Raw genomic sequence first — 21996 nt, 5'->3', positions numbered from 1 at the left:
AATAGATAAAACTGCTGCTAAACTTGCTGCTAAACTTGCTGCTAAGCCACAGGGTCTCTGAATGCCATTCCGGAATATGCTTCCCATCCCCTACGACACTACTTTTTAATTGCTTGTTTTCTTTGTTTATTAAATCTCTTGGATCTTATGTGTGTGGAAGTTCACATGCCTGAATGAAAATGATAGAGGATGACGGTGAGGATGGTGGTAGTAGGGCAAATGAGTCAGTCTAGTATCCCGCTGGCGCTGGTTGTTAGTGTCTCTAAGAAGAGTGGACATTCCCTAGAGCTTAGTTGCAGCGCTTACCTTGATGATATCTCCATAGGGAGCTTGATTGTTAAACATCCAGAGGATCAAATTGCCTACGAAGGCCCTCATTTCCAGCAAGCATTAGTTTTTGCACTGCGAGTTGACGATGCTTCCAAGTTGTTCAATCTGCTCTGCCATTTTTCTTTTCAGTGATCTGGATGGGAACCTTCTAAAGGCATTCCGCAACAAGCGTCCTGCACGAGTGCATGATCAACAAAGACAGCAAAGAGTATCTGATATGGCTTTGTTTTAGCATAAACTTCTAGCTTATGGATCAGTCAGTCTTCCCCTCTTTGTTCAACTTCAAGTTCTTATTCTTTTTCTGCCTTCATGAACATTTCTCATGTAACTTATCTTAAGTGGTAAAAATTAACTAAAAGCCAATAATTCGAAGACATATTGAGAATACTGACACAAAACAATACCAGTATAAGGACCATAATAATAGTAGTCAACCATTTTTCATACTACAAATCCCCTGCTGCTGCTAAAACACTGACAGGCCTACATGGTGGTTTCTGTTATTTTCAGATGCCAAGTCAACACTTCAATCGTCAAACAGTAAACAACAAAACAATTCCGAGAGTAATGCACCTGATCTGTTCAAATGGTCATTACTTCATCAAGATTTAAGACCTAATACGCTACAACTAAACTCTGGATTTCCAGTCCTGGAAGAAGGGTCCTCCTAAGCTACCAAACAGAATTGGCCAATATTATAGAAAAAACTAGCCGCTTCTGGAACTCTAATAATTAAACCACATTATTTCTGCAACTATCACACTGAAACTCGAAGAGAGAAGCTACTAACACTTATTTTTATACATAAATAGCCAGCGCAAATTGTTGGGCTGAAATCAATTCACGAGTTGAGACTCAATCTTCACGTCCCTGTGGGTGTAAACAACACCTTTATCTCCATCCACGACTTGCCCACTTCCCCTGAGAATCCTGCAAATTTAAGTACAATGCTGATATTAACTTGCCTAGATATTGACATGTCGTGTGCGGAAATGGAAGTATTGTATGTGGACAATATTGAATTTACTCAGAAGAGTATGATTTGTTCATACCATCTGGTCGTTAACAGTCCTTCAACTCCTACTGGACCCCGGGCATGGATCCGACTTGTGCTAATTCCAACCTGTTACAAACAATGGATGTGTAAAAAGAAAGCAACAAACTTAATCGTATTGCTATCTGACAATTATAGGAGCATTTCGCACCTCAGCACCTAGACCAAATCGAGCCCCATCACTAAATCTTGTGCTCGCGTTATGGAAGACAGCAGCACTGCCAAGAACATAGCAAACAGCATAAATAGGCTATCCAGGTGAAGGCACCATTATTCAATACAATCTGTCTCACGCACGAGTTCTAATAAAACGAAAAGGTCATAAATGAATGGATGAAGCTGGAAGAATGCTAAATAAGGTTAACAGAAACACTTACCTGTCAACTTGACGTAAGAAAACTTCGGCAACTTCATGATCTTCCGTAACAATACAATCAGTGTGTCCACTGCCAGTTTACAGGAGAAAAAAACCCTTTTTATGAGCAACAGAAGTATTGATCAATAGACACAAAATGCATGCTCGCCTTCAAACATATATGAATAAAGATAATTAGCAATTTGAAATGCTCTTTCATCAAGAAAAATATTAGCATGCCTTCCATGTTGATGTATATGATCGATAGCAGCAAAGACATCGTCCACAATTTCAAGAGTGCATGCCAATGAATTGTATTCATGATGAAACGTCCCTGCCTCAGGAATATTCAACAGGGAGCTCGACCTTGGTCCACCATTCAAAATAACACCTGGAAAGAGACAATTAACTACTTTTTTAATTTATAGATGTCAAGTATTCCTAGAGTATCGAAGGTAAAATTGATCTGTAGATGTTGAACTTATGGCATCTATTTTCATCACTAATACTCGTTTTCCTTCTGTTCTAATAACTTTAAAGAAGTGCTGGTTAGGATTGTGCACTAATAACTTTAACACCACCACTATGATGGATTTAGCGACCAAACGCATAAAAAAGTCTGCACTGCAGAAATTGCGCAAGGAGGCAAGTCTAATACATGCATTCTGATGGAGGCAAGTCTGACCTTCAATGCGGAGATTTACAACAAGCTCATTCAGCCCACCCGTGTGGACTAAGTCCTGGTGAACAAGAAGTGTTTCCTGCATTAAAGAAATAAGAGAATCAAAACAGAATCCAAATCAGGAATAAGAAGAAAAAAACGTAGGTACAAGATAAATCACCCAATTAAGTGGAGATGGAATAAAGTAAAGTTAATTGATGAATGATATACCATTGCATTACAGGCTGCTGGATAATCTATTTTTGCATCCAGTACAATTCTCTTTGCCATTTCCAAATCAGCAGACTTGTCAACATAAACATGGCAGATTCCATCTGTGGCATGAAAAGAGCACATGTTTTTACGACCATGTCTTGTTTCATGAAAATAAAAAAGAACGTAAAAGAAATATATTGTATTAGAATGGTCGATCCAATCCACATTACCAGCGTGACCAAGAACAGGAATTTTGGTGGAATTCTTAATTTGAGAAACCAGTTTGTTGCTACCTCTTGGGATCACCAAATCAATAACGTCATCCAACTGCCATTATCGACAATTAATCACTTCGACTGAAGTATATTGCTTACTTTCTACTGAACTGAAGTATACTATTATCACATATTATTATCATTCCAATGGGGAAGCAACAATTTTTTTTCAATTACCTCATCTTCACTTTCAGGATTTTTACTTAACAAAATTAGTATATTTATTTTTAATTCTTCCCATCATATGGACTTATTAATTTTTCACAATTTTTCAATAACGATCCACAAAAAAATTGAAGTCAATGCTTTACAATAATAAATAATAAGAAAATGGAAGAACAAAAGAAATTATGAAATAGAAAGAAAATTATCAGGACTAAACTAGGAAAAACTTGTATGATATGACACATCTCAGGTACGTCCTCAAAAGTCTTTTACTCTCTATTTACCCTATAACCACGAGTATAACTCAAGGTCACGAAAACGAACAATTCAAGAAGGGTATTCAACCAAATGCACCTTTAGTAGATCGGGTATTTCCTCCCTTGAAGTTACAAGTCCAATTATGGTCCCACCAACACTATCTGGAATGGCTTCCGTGATAACCTATATATAGCAAAAAGAAAAGTGAACTGATGTACCAATGCCATTTTAATTTGATCATGAAGGAAATATGATACCTTGTGCAATATTGCATTTGATCGCCTTGCTTCCTTTCCCCCTTTTAAGAGAAGACCATTTCCGCTCCGAATTGCTAATGAAGCTATCTATATAAATCACAAACCCAAGGGTTCATTTTAAAGGAAAAATTCAGCATTGTGAACACTCAATGGAGACAACTCTAAGATTCTCCACAAGCAATTTATACTAACCTGTACCAGAGCATCTGGACGAGACTCAAACACAATCAATAGAACACCCAACGGAGACGATGTTTTCTCAAGAATTAGTCCATCTGAAACCTGAATGCAATAACCACCATCTCAAGTTGGGGAAAAATTGAATGCCAGCAAAAAATTCAGGCATTCTGAATTATTGAAACGGTACTACTTATCAACCATCTAACTAGAGTCAAAAGAATATTTTCCACTACTTTGAATCACAATTACACAAAAGTCCATAATTTGTTACCTCAGTCTTCTTCAAAACATGACCAATTGGATCTTCCATGTTTGCAAGTGTACGGATGGAGTTGGCAAGACTGGATATCTGTTCACATATACAATTAGTATCACTATTCACCTAGAGAAGACAGGCTTTGAGACTTCACAAGGCAGTATCTAATGTAAATAATTGAGTAGATGTGTAATCAGTGCTATGGAAATTGTTCTTAAAAAAATCATGCAATGATGTCTTGCCTTTCCAGGTTTCAGTGCCAGTCGTGATACTAGGGCCTTTTCATATCCAGTCTGTTGAGCTTCAGCAACATCAGCTTCATTTTCAGCACTGATCAGTTTTTCATTTGCTTCAAGGGCATCAGCTATATCCAGCAAAATTTTTCTTCTCTCTTGAGAAGAGATTGCCTAAGGAATATAAACTACGTATAAAAAATCATGCTAACTTGGCATACAAACCAATGGGCAATTACCTGCAGCCTTCTTGAACTTTCTCTTGCTGCAACAGCCATATCACGAGCACCAACATCCTTTTGGGGCTCCCACAAATGAGCATCTTGATGGAAGAGGGTACCGATGCGATCACCTTTGAGGACCTTGAGGATATTTGCAGGAGCGTATCCGCTTCAAATGATTATGGAAAAAACCGTTTCAAATTGAATCAATATTCATATTAAATAAAAGAAAAAGAAATCTGAATGGAAAACCTATTCATCCCAGGCTACATTCGGTTTCAAAGAAACGCGATTTTGTAAACTAGGAAGCATTTCATCCCCTTTCACAAGGGCATGTGAAATAACATTTTTTATTTTTGTCGACCGCACCCTGAGATAACCTGCCACTATCTTGCAAGTATGAAATGGAAAACATGGGATGGGTTAAATCTAGCAGTTCCCCCTCTTATTGGATAGTATAGTGCATAATATTTGTGGAATGATTATATTAGATACAGAGAAAAGGGAGGGAGATTCCTGAGGCACTCATAAATGAAGCATACCTAGTGATAATAACAGGAATGCCAGCATATGCAGCACCAGTAGCAGCTTTAACTTTAGCAGTCATACCACCTCTTCCCACTCTAGACTTGTCCCCAAAGGTAATTTCACCTTGATGGCGTTCCTTAACATATGTATGGATTAACTTTGAGTGAGGGTCACTTGGAGGCCCACTATATAGACCGTCTACATCGCTTAACAAAACAAGGAGATCAGCTTTTAGCTCCAAAGCTAAAAGTGCTGCCAAACTGTCATTGTCCCAGAATATACCAGAAGAATCCTGAGAAGAGTTGTCAAAAAAAAAAAAAAAAAAAAAAAAAACNAATAAATCCATTTTGTTTGAATTAATAAAGAGGCTTTCAATTACTTTTCACAATCACAAAGAAACTACTATTCAAAACTACCATTCCCAAAGCAGATCAAAAGAATGGCTAAAGAGCAAGAATCAAACCTCATACGGAGCTTTCCTGGTGCTGACTGCATCATTCTCATTGAAGATAGGAATAACCTTAAGAGAAAGTAATGATTTCACTGTATCACTAAGTTGACTTCTAAAAGCTTTATCCCTAAAATCATTATCTGTAACCAGAAGCTGAGCAGATGTAACATCCAGCTGCAAAAACATTAAAAAGAATTAAGTCAAACAAGTGCATTTATTGACAAGCCTTAAAATTGTCAAGTAATAACGAAAGCACATGTCATATAAGGGTCTATGAAATAATGACTGGTAAGGGGTGAAAAAAGAAGAAAAAAAGAAAGGATTGCAACTGAGATAACACAGTAGCAACCCAATAGCAACCCAATAGCAATCTGCCAGAAGTAAACAAACAAGTTAATGAGCTAGAAGCAATTCTTGTGTTAAAAATTAAAAATTAAAAATAAATTAAGAGTGGTCACCTGACTAAATAATGTGTCATAGAGAGCCATAAGACTGTTTTGACCAACAGCTGCGCATGCCTTACCATCAAGATCAACTTGTGGTTTTTGAAGGTCAGCAAAACTACATTATTCATAGTACAATCTTAGAATATCCTTTTTTTTTCCAAGCAAAAGTGATCAAAACTTTCATTGATTTCAGGACTCCGTAAAATTTCATTGTCCCCCTAATCAATTTAGTTGCAACGTATCTGGCAAAAAATTACCTGCTATTAACAAGCTGCCTATATCGAAGCCTTTGACGACCAATACCAACAGCACCAGATGAAACCAAAATAACCTCAAATTCTTGTGAGTTCAATTCCTTGATCTGCATTTCAGATCGAAATCTCAATATTGAAAGAAAAAAAAAAACTAAGCGACTCCAACCTGAAGCTGATAAGGAAAGGAAAAAACAAAAGTCTCCAACCACTATAAACTTGTAGAAGACTTGATTTATGAATGCCTGATAAATACCTGCTCGCACAATGCTCCTAGTCTGCCTAAGGCTAATCTTCCATCACTTCGCGTTACCACCGCCGTCCCAACCTTCAATGGCAAAAGCACGACATCCAATGACGGGTAAGTCAATTAAATTGTTAATGGTTTCTCTTCCGGTAGGAAGAATTGAGAAATTCTACAGAAAGCGAATCGAATCGGCAAAAATGCACAGAAATGGGCATTCAGTTGTAAACATTTTAATAATCCATCCAAATCGAATAATAATGTATGATACAAAAGACATCAGAATTAAAAACTAAGGCGTCGGCTTTCTCCATCCAATTGAAACCTGGAACTACAAATTCTAAGAAGAACAATGAAAACGTCCATCCAAAAAAATTCCAGTTCCAAATACAAACAGAACTGCCTTGCGCTAAATTAAACCAATAGAAAAGAAGAACACCTGGAAATATTAAAATGTGGATAAAGGGAGATAAAAACTGAAGGTTTAACTTAGAGATACCTTGACAACAAGGCGCTTAACATCCCGAAGGAAAGCTCGAGAGCGATCCATGGAGTCCATTAAGAACAGAGTAATGAGTCAACTCGACCGAGACACAAAACAACTCGGCAGGGTTTCGTTGGAAATACCAATATATCTGAGCGGGGGCAGTTATATATATATAGAATGGAAATGGTAGGCGGAAGTGCGGAATCGGAACCGGGGTTTTTACTCGATTCTCGGATTATATTCGAACCGTTTTCCAGTGACCAATGCAATTCCACACTCATATTGTTCTTTATTGGCTGCATGTTTCTTCGTCACAGAATCAGGATTGCGTAGGGCCTCCCAAAGACTTGTCACCATCCAATTTTTTTACGCACAGTTTTTGAGAAGACGAAAAAAATTACAACTTTTACTGAAGACTGGCGGACATTTGGCGACTCCTCATTGAACTTCAGAGCGGCGACAACAAGGCTCGAGCGTAGAGGATTTCGCGTTTCTCTGAACATGCCTGGAGAGTCGCAATCCAAAACTAAAATTAATAAATAAAGACAAAAGGAGTGTTAAATTAAAAGACGTAAGATTCAATGGCTGGTCACAAAGCCGAAGGGGTAGGCCCCCAGATCCAGGCTGCTGCTGCTGCTGCTGCTGCTGATTGGGCTCTGGCTCTGGCTCATAAAGGTCAAGAATAAAGAATTAATTAGCCCATGGAGTGTTGCATAATCTTTTAGATCCATCTCAAGATATTTTATTTTAGAAACATTTTCTAATGGGTTTTTTAACCTGTTTTTGTCAGGTGCTGGTTAACAGAAATCTGCCCAATCCACAGCTCCCACGCAGCTGCCTGCGCTCATCTATGGAAATCTTGCCCCGGTGGTTTGCTATCTGCCGTCAGCAAATGACTGTTGATGGATTGGCGTAAAACCAGTCTTGAGATAGAGGCATATTTTTTATAGTTGTATTTAAATTCAATCAATCGCATTACATCAGTGATCACAAGTACATTCTCCGACATCTATTTACAATGACGTCTGTGTTTTAGTGGAATACTAAGATGAAAATTTATAATAAAAGAAAGATAAACAGATTCCGCTCTCCTCAAACAATATTCATAAAGAGGGAAGCCCATCTGCGCACTCTGCAAACAATACCGTGAGCATGTTAGAGATTGTTGTTACGATAAAACAATCACTTCCAATCACAAAAACTATGACCGTCCATGTCGTTTTCCGTTGACCACTTCTGTGATTTATCACACAAGTTAAGAGGCAAAGAACTACCAACACCAATCAAGAGGGAATCGTTCCTTAGTTAAGAGGTCAGCACTCAGAAACAAAGCAAAGATAGATGGTCTGATGACAGCAACAAACTGAGAGAGTCTGCTCAAGGAAAGAACCACACTTTGATGAAGATTGCCAAGGCCATTTGCAAGAAAAATGCAGCAACTATCAGAACCGAAAGATCGTTTCCATCGATATAGGACCTCAAGTTCAAAGTAACAAAACTTGCTGAGGCAGCACCAGAAAGGAGTATGATGAACCATCGCAGAATTTCAACCGGGATGAGCAACAGAAACTGGAAAAGAAAAGAGATGTAAGAACCATGCAGTTATATTGCCCATAAAATGGATCGTTGCACTAATAAAACCCATGCAAGTCCTCTGAAAATGAAAACGTCTAGTCTAAGGCAACAGTATTCTTTCGTAGTCATTGCTTTCTTCTTGCATGCTCCTTACAATATCTACTAAGCTATGAACCAGAAATTCAAAATATATGAAAATAAATGAAGTAAAAAAGAAACTGAAGTACCAAAGTAAAAATATAAAAAAAAATTCAAATTCTGCAGAGTCATGTATGAAATTATGTTGAATGGATAAAAGAGAACAGAACTGCAGTGAAGATTCCAGAAGCTTACAGATGCCAGAATAAAAATGAACAGAGAGTATCCCCACAAGCACCAAAATCTTATGAGGTTAGAATTTGACCCCAAGTACTGAAGCGAAAAGTAAAATGCCGTGGGAACCACAATCGCATAACCATAAACAGACCCTGCCGCCACATTCACATAGCTGACATCAAAGCTCCATGCAGCTCCGTGATCACTTTGTTTTTGCATGAGGAAGGTCGCGCAGTTTCCAAATGCCGCAAGGACAAAGACCAATGTAGTGGTGACCCACACAAGCCCATATCTAAGTCATAGCAAAATTCAATAAAAAGGAGTTTGATAATCCATTTAGTTTCAAAAACAAGATATCCATATAGATTCTTGAATGAACAGATTGAGGCGCATAAACTTGAAAAAGAAAAAAGACACCAAAAGGTAGGCGTTCAAAATCTCACAGATAATCCCATAGTCATCAGAGAAACAGAGAAATTATTAAGGTTAAGAGAGGGAAAAAAAAAAAAAAAACTTACAGATCAGGGTTTGCATCGATCTTGCTAGAAAAATCTCCACCAATGGGATACAAGGAACTAATCAATCTATTCATGACAGTGTCTGTATCCACATTAAAATATTGAGTGTAAGATGATACACTAAACATTCCCTTCCAGTTACTTGATGGTTGCGGCTGAGGATCTGCACATAAATAAATGTTGTCAATTGTATGGTTCACCAAAAGAAAAGAATCAACCCCGTATAAAAATGCATGTTTGATATAGATTGGATCTTCAGGAGCCTTATAACGTCGCAGTTTATTTTTTTGGAACAGGTTTTCTTTCTAATATCCAAAAACCTGCTATCTTTTCTGTGTCTAAGGGGGGTTTGAAACTAAAAGGTGGCTTCAACCTTCAATATCCAAGCATTTTACAAAAACCTTTGGATTAGGTCCAAGAGCCTTGTACCGCAGTAATAAATAAATGTCAAAACATCTAGTAGTCACGATATACAACATTTTCACTCGATAATCAAAAGATAACAAGAAAGGAAAATCTCAGACACAAAGGCAATGATTAATAAGTTGAAACAACGAAAAACACATCTCAATCCCATATAAGTTAATGTTTTGCTTTCAGTATGTCCAAAACTAGCTAGAAGGGGAAATAAATTAATTAGATCAAACAAAGAACCACATGTACGTTGGAAAAAAAATGTCACATTAAATAGTTAGAAGATCTATAGAAGTAAATAGAAAAACCCTAGTTGAGAGAAGCAATGGAAAATCAGAACGAATGATCTCTAATCATTATTTTCACTAATTGCACTCCTATCATAACACTATCGTATAGCCATTGGGAGTACATGACAAGCATTACCATTTGGACTTTCAAGAGTTTGATAACCTCTCCCTCTGTCCCTTCCATTAGTTGGAGGGAATGTCTGCATACTTGCTTCTGGTGCTGCATATAATTAAGAAGCCATTCCTCAGAGATAATTATGTGAAATGAAACAGTGAAATAGATCAATTTTTTGAATGCGACTTATTAATGAAACAGAGAGTGAAATAAGGTTACTAAGAAGAAGGTACTGGAATCCGTTCTTACTTTTATGGTCTGTGCCGTCTTTCTCTTCATTGATTACAGCCTATTGATCCACCAAAAAAAGGATACATAAAAATATGTAGACAAAGGAGCTTTGAAAACGAAGACAGGGATAAAGAAAGTCATAAATTTCAAACTCCAAACAGAACATGATAACATTTCAACACACATAGATTCAAGGTGCAACCAAAAAATAATTACAAATAATCCAACATGCAAAAAAACAGTAGCAGATTAGGAACCGCAGCTAAAACTTGCATTACTTGGTATCAGAGGAGAGCTATCGTTGATTATAAAGCATAAAATAGGGGTAACATTGAATCTCCCTTCTCACCAAAACGCATTTATAACCTTCTAAATCCAGGAGGAACAAAATCTAGCCAGCTCTATATTTATTCAAGCTCTTCAAAAATCCAGCCCAGAAAAACTAGATGGCGGTTGAACATAGCCACTACAAACAAACACGCCAACTGCCAGATATATTGCAAGAGGCATCATTCAGAAGACGCAACAGGAAGTAGCAAACATATTTCCCTACTAAATAAAATAGATACTGCTCTCATATTCAATAACTATTCATGAATGTTCATTATTTAGGTGCTACCAACGGCGGAAAATATCAAAGTAAACAATAATTTCCTGATAAGACTCCATACTAATTAGCAAAGAAAAACCTCGGTGGTCCCAAACGAATAGTCTTCCATTTTCCTTTTACTTGCGATGAATTCTGAAAGCAGCATAACATACACGCGGGAAGCAACCAAACCAAGCACTTTCCAGCCTATTCATTATATTAAAATGCAAGTAAACAAAAAAAATGTAATGAAAAAATCGCAACCGATCACATTGCGAAGCAGATCAATCATCGCGAAGAATGACCCAGACATTCAATACTTCTCAATACAAATAGCATCAATCAAAGGTCAACTTGAGAAGTAGATAAAATAAAAGAAGCAAGCAAAGGCGTCTGGAAAGTGCGTACAGGGACTGAGCCAAGCAAATGGCTAGTGGGGAGATTTATGTAAGTCTCGTCCATGGAGAAAGCAATCAAGCACCAAAAGAAGAAAACGGCGAAATACCGAAAGGAAGAGGAAAAGTGAAACTGTTAGGTGGCCTCAGAAATTCATAGAAGGTACGAATCGACGGGAGATTGACTAAGATGGAATCCTCTGGCTTTGAGCCCTAATGTTGGTCGTTTCTTCGCTTGGAAGGACAACTCACGGAGACACGGTCACAGAGGACAGTGACGGCACCTGTGCAACGTTGAAGATGGACTTTGCACAGTGGATCATGCATAAACCACGTGCCATCTTTTGCCGCCGATCGGGTGCACGTTTGAGAACCCTTTACACACGTTCTGGAACAAATGGGCTGGAAATGGGCCCGCAGCGTTATAATGACCCTCTTCAGCCTTTTCGACCCTCCTTCGGAAAATGAAAAAAATTGAAGCAGGTGAAAATTGTATTGTCTGAGCCCGGGTTCGAACCGGGGACCTTTAGTGTGTGAGACTAATGTGATAACCAACTACACCACCCAGACAAGTCGGTAAGTTTCACCGGGATAGTAAAGATAATTTAAATAAATTGTGCGTTCTAAAATAAAATTAGATAAGTGATATGTCTGAGCCCGGGTTCGAACCGGGGACCTCTAGTGTGTGAGACTAGCGTGATAACCAACTACACCACCCAGACAAGATGTCAAGTTAATGCCAGTACATTAAATTCATATGCTCCAAACTAAAATCACGAAATCAAAAAATGTCTGAGCCCGGGTTCGAACCGGGGACCTCTAGTGTGTGAGACTAGCGTGATAATATAAAGGTCAAGCAAGAATTAATAATCAAATATTAATTCTTGCTTGACCTTTATATTATATTTTTATTTTAGATAATAATGTAAATAGCATGTGCTCTTTTCCATTGGAAAAGTATTTTTGTAATTTCCTGTGAGTTTCTCCCTTTTCATTTACAAACCAATAAACAAATAAATGTCTCATCAACTGGGATTAACCTTTTTTACCTTTTTTTTTTTTTTTTTTTTTTTTCAAAAGCTTACATACCGTTTATATCAAGTGCTGAAGATCTGTTTTCATCCTCCTTTGGGCGAGCCATGTAATGATTTATAAGTTAGCTATGAGAAATCTATGACATTATGATCTTAGCTTAGCAATTGGCATGCATTTTTTCTCTTCAAGACGGAGGTTCAAACCTACTCCATACACTAACCAAGTCCACATCCATGGTCCACTTCGAAATGAAATTCTGATGTTATTGAGAAATCAACCAAAAATCCTAGCGAAGAGTGGAAGTCCAAATATTGTCAGTAAAACTGTGAACTTCTTCAACAAGATGATATCAAAAGAAGCCTACAACTCAGCAGTTAAGATGACATATTCAGGGTATGATTATACTCTCTATGAGAATGCTCAAATGAGTTACATTACACACATCTATTAGCAAGTATTCATATTTCAGTGGAGTGGAATGGACGGGGATGCTAAAAAGGAAACTTGGAACTGCACCCAAAAACCTCACAGAAATGCATCTAGTATCTCTGCTAAATGAATACACTTAGTGATTATATAAGGCTAAGAGATACAATATTCCTTTGGCTGAGCTGAAAATCATATTTCTGTACACGTTCAAAAAAAAAAGCAACAAAAAGAAAAGAAAAAAAAAAAACATTCACCTGCGCGGAGAGCAACAAAATGGCCAAATGCACGCTGAAACAAAGACAAATCCCAACTGTAAACATGTAAAACTCCTAGGATCCAAGCAAATCTCGAAGCTGCTGGTTTTCTTTCCTTAGAGACTTCACCTCTTTTATCAGCTCAGCTTGATTTTCCAAAATGGAACTCGTCACACTAGACATTTCTATCTGTTCAAAGATTTCGGGATATGAAATAAATGAGACAAAACACTATCAAAAGGAAAACCCTGTGTCTGGTATGGTGGTACATGAATAAAGTACCTCCTGCATATGAAATTGTCTCAGAATCTCTATATGAAGGTTCCTCATGTCGTCATGTATGGATCTCTGAAAGGAGTCGAGAGTTTCTTCCAAAGTCCGTTGAAAAAGCTGAAGTGTAAACGAATTTCCTTGTTGAGCATCTGGCTGCAATGCCTTTTGTGGTTGCAACGATCCTCCCTGCCACAAATAGTAACATCAGGGACCATCATTTTCCATTTCAAGTAGACAACACTTCATGCAAGAATGATTAAAAAGCCCAGGAACTAGTGCATAGAATAAGAAGTCCAAGTCAAACACAACATATAAAAATATTTAATTCGGAAGAGTATTCATACGTTCATTGCTGGAAGAATTCCCGACTCCGCGACAGATAATGTATCAAATTTAGATAAGTTATTCAAAACCTCTTCCCTAGTCTCTGAACCCATTTTCTTTGTTTTCGGTGAGCCCACTGGAAGCCCGTCACTGAAAGATGAAGTAGTGCTTAACCTCTCTGCATATGTAGAAAATCTACGAGGCAGGGTCATAGTTGTGTTCCACGGTGAATCTGGGTTGCTCAGTCCAACGGTTCCTCTGGTACCAAGAGACAAAGATGCAGCAGTAGTAGATAAGTGTTCAGGAATTGACAGTGAAACCTCCTGCGAGGTTACCTCCTTTGTGCGCAAATTTGGGTAGCTGAAATTCAAATTAGTCAAGGAAGTGATGCTGCTTTGGCTAACTGATGAGGAGGGATCTTGTAATCCAGAAATCAATGAACTTGATGTCTGACTACTTGAGCTTGAGCTTGAAGCCAACATCCCAAAACGTGACGGTAAAGTCATCGGCTGCCTCAGTTGGGCAAATTTATCAGATAATTTCTCACCACCCCAAGCTTCTGGAGGAGTAATAGATGAGTCTTCACTCTTAGAATTTAGGGTAGAAGTAGGAGAAGAGCCCAACGGTCCTGAAGAAGACCGAGAATCGTCCTGCCAAAAAATCAAGTATAAGTGATTAAAATCACCATTTCTCATGCTGTGCAACTGACCCCGAAGGAAAGCTCTCGCCAGAATTTATTTGTTCAATCAAAAGAGCCTGAAATCATTAACCTCATATGTGAAGAATAAACACGTACTTCTCAATATGCGGCTAACAAGTATCATCATATTCACATTGTACAACTAGTTTTTAACACAACATTATATCGTGTTAAAAAGGGTTGGAGTGGCTAATACATGTTGATCAAGGGCACATTACGCGAACTAAAGTATCCTTGCTTCTTAGGAAACAATTATCAATTGGTTTAAATCTATTATAACATGTAGCTCTTCTGTTAATTTTGTCTTGAGCATTTGGTCTACCACCATAGAGATGAATGTGTGATCAAGAAATCTATATAACATAATTTCTATCACTTCGTGAGTAAATATGATACCAGAACCTAAGGTTGTATCTTAACAATCAGCACTATGAATGTCTAGCCTCCATATCTCCGAGCTATAAAGCAGCAGAGATTGCTGAAAGGTGATCTAGAATTCTGAGTATGACCAAGCACAATGGGCAGTGATTATGGCACAGTACAAGTGCATCTTGCATAGAAAGATCTTTCTTTTCTTAGATATGAAAAACAACATGCAGCTAGGAGAATAGGAACACCTGTTTGGATGATGAAGATTTCCAATGAAATATTGGATGATCACCTGCCCCATCCTCAATAGAAGAGAACCTCCTATTTGATGAAGGAAACAACATAGATAGAGGTTTCTTGTCAAATGGATGGTCCTTCTTCAGTCCATTTTGATCATCCCACAGCTTATCTAGTGACGGTGTGATTGGCTGAACATCCACAAGAGGAGAAAAAACCTCCATATCATCCTTGAAGTTGTAACTGGAGCGAGGAGCATGTAATCTGGCTAAGCTTCCCAATGGCCACAAATGGCTACGATGTGGTGTTTCCTCTGCCGTTGTGAATGTGCTGGAAGTTTCGGCCAGTGAAGCTTCAAAAGTTGGACCTGAACGGCCAGGATTCCGAGAACTGGATATTGTAGTAGACATAGGAATGGTTGATGTAGTCACAGAAGGAAGTGGGTCAGGCATGAGAATTGAGTCTTCAATGGCACCTCCCAAAAGAGCAACCTCAGCAGTGCAATTGCCTTCATTTACAATTACAGGTTTTAACCTCTGCCATGATAAACTTGTAACTGCCTGGATTGTACTGCAAATAATTAGTAAACCTAGCATGCAATCAATACTGCTTACAAATGATAGTGATAATGAGATTGGGCTAGAGTGGTTTGAACTTAATAAGCTAACGAACAAACGAAAATCATTTCAACGGCTATTTCCAATTTCTCCTAACATCATACGTGTTGCACAGATAAAAAGAAAGAAAAAAAAATCCAATGATGGGAAAAAAAAAAAAAAAATTTGAAATTGATGAACAAAATTTATGATTCATGAACCTACAGCCCGCAATGTAGCATAAGAGTAAAAAAAAAAAAAATCCAGCAGAGAGGCACCAACTTTGGGAGCAGACAAGAATTCTGTAAAACACTGAAGGAATACCTCTGAACTACTAAAAGCACGAAGAACAATGTAAGGCTCTGGTTTCCCACGGACATCATAGAAAACAACACGTCCATTGCTTGTTCCAGCAGCAAGTATCAAACCATCATCTCTGAAAGCCATTGATGAGAAGGGTGCCTCATAAGCAATGAAAGAAGATGGTCTCCTTGATCCTGAGTCGTAAGTGTACAATTTCTTATCCATTCCAACACTAGCAAGAGTCTGTAATAAGAAGAAATAATTTGAATGATTTTACTCGTATGGACAAACCTCTGACCCTAAGAAGTTTTTTGCTTCCACTTGTCAATAAAATTCTAAAATATACTTGAGCAAGGTATCACTGATCAATCATGAATACGAATGAGACCTTATCATTAGATGGTGAGAAGCCAATACCAGCAGTTGGTGCAGAATGTTGTTTCTGCCAAGAAACCTAAACAAAAGCAGAAATATGCAACTCCATTATTCCAACTTAACTTACGAAATAAAGGCTACTGTGAAACATAAAGAACAGAATGAAATATTAAGTCCATATCATAACATGTCAACACCGGAAAATAGTGAAATAAAGTGAGGCGGGCCACATTAAATTAAGGCAATGGATTATGGTTGGAACATTTAAACAGAATTTCTATTTAGTACCAGAAGGCAATACTTCCAAGTACTGAATGGAAGGTTTCAAAATTCTGAGTAGTTGTCCATTAACAAACGTTGGCCAAAATCTGGTAATTTAAATGACAAATAGTCTTGCCACACCAAAAAAAAAAGAAAAAAAAAATCAAGGCAATGGAAATTTCATTTTTGCCCCCCTGATCTATTCAGGAGGTGAACAGGTAGGTTTAAAGATCTCCAGGAAAAAATTCCCAACTGATAGCAATAGAAACCATAAATCAAATGGAATATATCCATCACTATTGAAGGCTTACAGCGGAAACTAAGGTAGTTCAAATGTCTTAAAACATGAAATGTCCTCCAAATCAATTTGTTTACACTAAAGGGTAAGTAACAAGCCATGCTATTGCTACAACAAGATAGTCGAGCCAAACCTTAGGGTTGCGTCCAGTTGTATCCCATAGATGTACAGTTCCATCATCACCTGCAGTCACCAAAAGGTGTCTGCTAATACGAGAATAGTCAAGCACCCTCAATACCTGGTCTTAAGAGCCATCAGAAAAAACAATTAATTGGAAAATCAGATCATCAAACTCTATAATCTTAAATATTAACCAGGATGCAATAACTTCGACAACCTGTTCATTAGGGTCTTTAAGTTCAGTAGCCCTTGCACCAGATGCAAGATTGTGAAGTATAAGATCCCCACTAAGACTGATTGAAGCAAGGTGCTCATCTTTGCAATTGTACATAGCACCTGTTATAGTATTGGTGTGTCCTCTCAACCATTTTATACATCGTTTTCTCTGCAAATCCCATATTCTAACAACATGACCACTCCCTCCAGTACACATGTACCTGGATACCTTGCTGCTGAAACTTATAGAAAATATAGATTCCTGAAGAAAAGTTTATCCATGCAGAAAGTAAACAATTAAACATCCCTCGCCATACATCATTGGAAGATAAAACAAATTTGTACAGCATTAACGGGTGTTATGTTCAGAAACAAATTATTAAACCGTTTTCCTTGAGCTCCAAATATCCAAATAAAAAAGAAAGGAAGCGAAATAAGGTATTACTGAATTGAACAAGCAACTGACCTCTATGTTATCTCCACTGTCATTACCAGCAATTGGAATGGTCCCCATGCTCTGACCATTCTTACGCCACAAGGAGATCTTTTTATCGTCTCCGGCACTTGCCACAACCAAATCTACAAAAATTAAAACCCAGTTGAATCGAGAGAAAACAGAACCTCCATCTCGATGCTAAAATATTAAAATATATAAAAATCAAAATCTAAAATGCTAACAAAAGCAACGGTCCACAACTCACTGAGGTCCTAAAAACTTCAATTCATACGAAAACAAAAAACAAAACTTCCATTTCTATAAAAACGCAACTGCATAACTCAAGAAAAGTGATTGGGATACAGGAAATGTTGGAAATTAGACCAAGTCCTCGCACCAAGAAACTCTAAAGACAAAAATCCAATACGGGGTGATTCGAGTGGGAGAGGAAGAATCTAAGCGACTCACTGGTATGATTCCACTTCACTGAATTGACTTGATAACCCGGCGAAGGAGTGTAGCTCAAAGTGCACGGATCGCCCAGATCGTTGGAATGAACAGAGACATCAAAAAGTTTAACAGTATCTCCAGCACTTGCAGCCAGTAATGCCATTGATGGATCCCCCGAATTCATGACTGGTCTCTGCAAAACGAAGCTTTTGGAACAGAATGCAGAGGAGCCACCAACCCCTCGATTACCCAAAAAAAAAATTACCAAGAATATAGAAGAAGTCGGAAATTACTATTCTCGGGAGGGAAGGGGATAGAGAATATGAAGAAGAACGGAAAGGCGAAATGGAAGAGGATTCTCACATGGTTGTTTATCTTTTTCACTGGACTGAAACCCTTTTTCCCATTCCTTTTTTATTATTGTTTTCCCCTCTTTTTGCCCTTCTCGCGAAGGAGAAACCCTACCAGGAGACGCCGGGAAGAGAGAGAGAGAGGGATGCAAATTTAAATGCTCGACTATTAAATGGCGCCATTCTAATACAAAACTTCTTTTATTTTTTATTTTTTATTCTTTTTTTTCCTACTTGACATGTAATTCATGTCTTATTAATTACACATATACGAACGAATTTTTTTTTATAAGGGCCTAGAAACCTCTTCATAACATACCCGTCTTAAATTTATATTTAACAAACTAAAACTTAAGTGGATAATATCTGGTTTCAGAACCGGGGACTTAAGGTGTTATAAATAGTATCAGATTCTAATATTGGTTGGTGTGCCAATGAGGACGCTAGGTCCTCCCCAAGGGAATGATATGAAATCTCACATCAATTACAATATCCTCCCAAGGGAATGATATGAAATCTCACATCAATTACAGTGTCTGCTAACGGAGGGCTTAGGTCATTACAAATAATATAAGAGTTCGACATTGGGTGTTGTGCCATGAGGACGTTGGTCACGGTGGGGTTTGAGTATCATGTTGTATGAATTGAAACAGTTCATGTGGTATTGAATTGGAATCTGTTCTACTTCCCCCTGTGCTACTTGAGAATTAGTCGGGAAGAGTTTGTCTGAAACTAACGAAGTAGAGACATTGATGTTAGAACTGTTTAGCAGGCTTGATCAAAGGTATTCGCATACAGGACTCTATCTTAAACTTTGCAACTGAATTCATCAACCTTCCATTTTTTCTATCATGAAAGGTTCTCTACCATAGCTGTGGATCTGCAACCTGTAAGCATTATGAAATGAAGAGGAAAGCTTGGGGTTTGTGTAAACAGTTTTCATAATACAGATGCACCATTGTAGGAAAACTTTCAGAACCGACTGCTTGAAAACCTTTCAGTAGAATTATATTATAACTAATCCTACTGATCTTTCGCAAGTTGTTTACAAAATGAGATAAAAGTGAAACTACTGGTCCAGACCAGTCTACCACTACCTCGTCTCCCTTCTATTGCCAAGCATGGAATGTAAATGCATATCAAGACTCTTACAACACATACACAACGTGTACCTAGATATTCTGCTTAAACTAAAACAATCAACAACTTTGGGTTCTTTACTCGATCTACTAATATCACCAAAGCATGGAAGTTCTATCGTACGAAGCACCTACTATAAACAGCCACACGTGGATGTGGAAGCAGTCACAAGGCTGCATTACTTAGCTTCCTCCCCATCACCACCACCGCCCCGACCACCAGCTGAGTTCCCCTGACCATCAGCACCTGTACCTCCCACATCAGCGGAGTCCTGCTTGCCACCTCCACGACCATCGGTTTGCCCTGAACTTCGAGCAGGGCCACCAGCACTAGCACCTCCAAGGGTACCCTCAGTATGATGTGGGTGATGCATGCCATTGTTAGCTCCACCAATAGGTCTTAGTCCCATTTGCCCTTGCATTGCTTGCTGGTGTTGTTGGTGTAGTTGCTGCTGCTGATCTTGTAACTGATGGGGGTTGCCAAACTGCAATGGGACTTTTGGAGGGAAAAGTCCTGATTGCTGTGCCATCATAGCTGCCTGAGGGTGCTGCATATAATAACCCCCTTGCTGAATGGCAGGATGTGGGGCCATCTGACCATTCTAACATAGGTAAGTAGAAAGACTATAACACGTCATGAAATTAGCAGAAACAGAGGCCTAGTTAATAACCAACCTGTGGAGGCATAGCGGGTGCCTGTGGCTGGGCATCAGCAATTGCAGCTAAATACATCAAATTCTTCTGAAGTTGAGCTTGGTACCTAATCAAATGAATCGCATTAAGTCGAGTACAAACTTATGCACACTATAAGGGATGGAATCAAACTCAAGTAACATGCATCCTATTGGGAAAATTGAAAGCCACATATGACAAATAGTTTTAGGGGGTGAAACACATGAGCAGTCCATAAAATCACACACAAGCGCATAGAAATACTACCTTGTATCAATTATGAAGTGCCTACCTGATTTTAACATCAGAAATGCATATTAGATCTGGATCCCTAACTATAAAACGCAGACTTAGTAGCAAGATTTACAGGCGCATATAAAAAGAAAACCTGCACCCATAGACACCTCCAGCTTCTAAGCTCCAAGATACATCAACCTTACTTTGCGATGAACCACAGGCAATTACATAAAATCAATGCACCAAATTTGCGATGAATCATTTCAAGAATCAACGCCACACACAACAATGTTCAGAGATAGGGGTAACTTACTGAGCACATTCAGCTAGTTTCCCCAGATTTTGGTTGTCCAGTATTGCCAATATCAACTTTTTGTTTTCATCAAGATACTGCACGTGGTAGAAACTATTATTATTGATAACTTTATCTCAAACGTCTTGACAAGAATCAATTATGTAACATTAAATTAAATCTAAATTCATATTAGTTCATTTCGATAAACACCATGACTTCAAATATCCAGAGATCCAAGAAAGAAAACAGAGTTCAAACCTTATACAACAGAGGAAAGCAAATGTCAAGAAAAGCTCTTGAATCACAAAGCACAGGATCTCCCAGCTCAATATTAAATTTGTAACTAGCAGTCCAGCACTACAACTAAACATAGGCCGGAACCATGTTTCCAACAGAATTTTACTTGTCATTTCTAATGCTTAATTAAACAAATCAATTCATTATAGAACATTTCAAGTAACCAAGAATAGTAACCTAGTGACCTGACCCCTAACTAACAAGAGATGAAGATACAAGCTTGTAAAAAAGAATAACGAGAGAACCAACGTATGTTTCCTTCCTATGATTCAGGAAGTCATTGGAAAGAGTTTAAAATAAATAAATAATGATCTCCATTACATTACGATGCCTGCGTTATTAGGTTCTTTCCATCTGCAAACCTCTAGTCATTAAAGGAGCCAATCAAATTGAATCTATTAACTTATGAAGAACAAAAGCATTAGTCTTTCACTATCACAACCAGGGCCATAAACAAAGTTCCATAAAATCAAACACACCATCGAGCAATCACTACAATACCATATGCGCAAAAGTGGGCGTTTAAGTAGGAAGTAAAGAAGGAAGAGGAAATGGGACCTTTTGAATCTGTTCGGTGGTGATATTGGTGGGGGGGAATGAAGGCATCATGGGCATCATTTGCGGTGGTTGCTGCATCTTTGGCTTTCCTAAATGTAAACCTTAGCCCTACCTCTTAGAAAAGAGAATTCCCAAGTCAGAAGAGATTCAAAAGCAAGAAGAAAAAGAACGTATTACGTTAATATAGGTTTCTGAGGTTTAACCCCCTGTTTGGAACCCCTGAATAAATCGAAACATGTTTCTAATTCTGCCCCTATGTTAGTTCATAAGCATAGATAGTTCAATCAAACTCAAAACTCATTAGCTTTCTATTTTGTGACAAGAATGATATGTTTTGTTCCTTTTTTATTCATTGATTCAATCTTGTTTTTCCTCTTAGTTATATGTTTTCATTTAGACTAGGTGAACACTAGTCGAAAGAAGAAATCAACAAAAAAAAAAAAAAAAAAAAAAAAAAAAAAA

General features: G+C 38.0%; 4 protein-coding genes and 2 non-coding genes across 9 annotated transcripts in view; all 6 read right to left on the bottom strand.

Moving 5' to 3' along the window:
• Positions 1 to 205: 205 nt before the first annotated feature.
• Positions 206 to 7001, bottom strand: LOC111808864 (delta-1-pyrroline-5-carboxylate synthase-like). Its single transcript, XM_023695080.1, has 20 exons — positions 6881 to 7001; positions 6394 to 6465; positions 6144 to 6247; positions 5899 to 6001; positions 5453 to 5614; positions 5004 to 5281; positions 4480 to 4630; positions 4250 to 4414; positions 4023 to 4100; positions 3764 to 3853; positions 3572 to 3658; positions 3411 to 3497; positions 2847 to 2943; positions 2632 to 2735; positions 2425 to 2500; positions 1980 to 2130; positions 1762 to 1830; positions 1536 to 1602; positions 1383 to 1453; positions 206 to 1260 (listed from the first exon to the last, which is right to left on the bottom strand). Exons 1-20 carry the CDS (start codon positions 6938 to 6940, stop codon positions 1167 to 1169), a joined length of 2166 nt encoding a protein of 721 aa, XP_023550848.1. The 5' UTR covers positions 6941 to 7001; the 3' UTR covers positions 206 to 1166.
• Positions 7002 to 7814: 813 nt separating this feature from the next.
• LOC111808867 (protein YIPF1 homolog) lies at positions 7815 to 11680 on the bottom strand. The gene is made up of 6 exons (XM_023695084.1): positions 11324 to 11680; positions 10345 to 10384; positions 10117 to 10200; positions 9277 to 9439; positions 8777 to 9050; positions 7815 to 8437 (listed from the first exon to the last, which is right to left on the bottom strand). Exons 1-6 carry the CDS (start codon positions 11375 to 11377, stop codon positions 8246 to 8248), a joined length of 807 nt encoding a protein of 268 aa, XP_023550852.1. The 5' UTR covers positions 11378 to 11680; the 3' UTR covers positions 7815 to 8245.
• A 126-nt stretch (positions 11681 to 11806) lies between these two features.
• On the bottom strand, positions 11807 to 11880 carry TRNAV-CAC. The gene has a single exon. It is a non-coding gene; the product is annotated as a tRNA-Val (tRNA).
• Positions 11881 to 11958: 78 nt separating this feature from the next.
• Positions 11959 to 12032, bottom strand: TRNAV-CAC. Its single transcript has one exon. It is a non-coding gene; the product is annotated as a tRNA-Val (tRNA).
• Positions 12033 to 12792: 760 nt separating this feature from the next.
• Positions 12793 to 18489, bottom strand: LOC111808863 (protein NEDD1-like). Of its 3 annotated transcripts, XM_023695077.1 has the most exons (11): positions 18350 to 18489; positions 18005 to 18179; positions 17567 to 17679; positions 17102 to 17362; positions 16898 to 17002; positions 16219 to 16284; positions 15852 to 16073; positions 14943 to 15491; positions 13646 to 14275; positions 13311 to 13487; positions 12793 to 13217 (listed from the first exon to the last, which is right to left on the bottom strand). In XM_023695077.1, exons 2-11 carry the CDS (start codon positions 18168 to 18170, stop codon positions 13104 to 13106), a joined length of 2403 nt encoding a protein of 800 aa, XP_023550845.1. In that variant the 5' UTR covers positions 18171 to 18179; positions 18350 to 18489; the 3' UTR covers positions 12793 to 13103. The 3 variants fall into 3 exon arrangements, with proteins under 3 accessions (XP_023550845.1, XP_023550844.1, XP_023550847.1); XM_023695076.1 differs by having other exon boundaries at positions 18005 to 18489; XM_023695079.1 differs by having other exon boundaries at positions 15852 to 16024; positions 16248 to 16284; positions 18005 to 18489.
• Positions 18490 to 19299: 810 nt separating this feature from the next.
• LOC111808423 (GRF1-interacting factor 3-like) overlaps positions 19300 to 21996 on the bottom strand; it is an 81275-nt gene continuing 78578 nt past the window's right edge. The window contains exons 2-5 of one of the 2 annotated variants that reach the window (XM_023694376.1): positions 21535 to 21648; positions 20698 to 20774; positions 20151 to 20235; positions 19300 to 20068 (exon numbers count right to left, since the gene is read on the bottom strand). In XM_023694376.1, the coding sequence (XP_023550144.1) occupies positions 19655 to 20068; positions 20151 to 20235; positions 20698 to 20774; positions 21535 to 21612 (654 nt within the window). In that variant the 5' untranslated portion in view covers positions 21613 to 21648 and the 3' untranslated portion in view covers positions 19300 to 19654. The remainder of the gene's footprint in view (positions 20069 to 20150; positions 20236 to 20697; positions 20775 to 21534; positions 21649 to 21996) is intronic. The other variant, XM_023694377.1, reaches the window with a different exon arrangement.

The sequence above is a fragment of the Cucurbita pepo genome, chromosome LG13 (assembly GCF_002806865.2).
Source record: "Cucurbita pepo subsp. pepo cultivar mu-cu-16 chromosome LG13, ASM280686v2, whole genome shotgun sequence".
Classification (NCBI taxonomy): Eukaryota; Viridiplantae; Streptophyta; class Magnoliopsida; order Cucurbitales; family Cucurbitaceae; genus Cucurbita; species Cucurbita pepo.
The sequence above is the reverse complement of the archived record's forward strand: the minus strand, read 5'-3'. Positions and strand labels throughout refer to the sequence as shown.

Excerpts from the sequence above, each read along its gene's own strand:
- LOC111808864 (XM_023695080.1), bottom strand. The coding sequence starts at position 6,940 with ATGGACTCCATGGATCGCTCTCGAGCTTTCCTTCGGGATGTTAAGCGC. Across the intron at positions 3,498-3,571 it reads CAAATGCAATATTGCACAAG|GTTATCACGGAAGCCATTCC; the intron begins GTATCATATTTC and ends TGCTATATATAG. Across the intron at positions 2,944-3,410 it reads AAATACCCGATCTACTAAAG|TTGGATGACGTTATTGATTT; the intron begins GTGCATTTGGTT and ends CGATAATGGCAG.
- LOC111808867 (XM_023695084.1), bottom strand. The coding sequence starts at position 11,377 with ATGGACGAGACTTACATAAATCTCCCCACTAGCCATTTGCTTGGCTCA. Across the intron at positions 10,385-11,323 it reads ATTTGCTTGGCTCAGTCCCT|GCTGTAATCAATGAAGAGAA; the intron begins GTACGCACTTTC and ends GTGGATCAATAG. Across the intron at positions 9,051-9,276 it reads ATCGATGCAAACCCTGATCT|ATATGGGCTTGTGTGGGTCA; the intron begins GTAAGTTTTTTT and ends GCTATGACTTAG.
- LOC111808863 (XM_023695076.1), bottom strand. The coding sequence starts at position 18,170 with ATGAATTCGGGGGATCCATCAATGGCATTACTGGCTGCAAGTGCTGGA. Across the intron at positions 17,363-17,566 it reads ACAGTGGAGATAACATAGAG|GAATCTATATTTTCTATAAG; the intron begins GTCAGTTGCTTG and ends ACTTTTCTTCAG. Across the intron at positions 14,276-14,942 it reads AATCTTCATCATCCAAACAG|GACGATTCTCGGTCTTCTTC; the intron begins GTGTTCCTATTC and ends ATTTTTTGGCAG.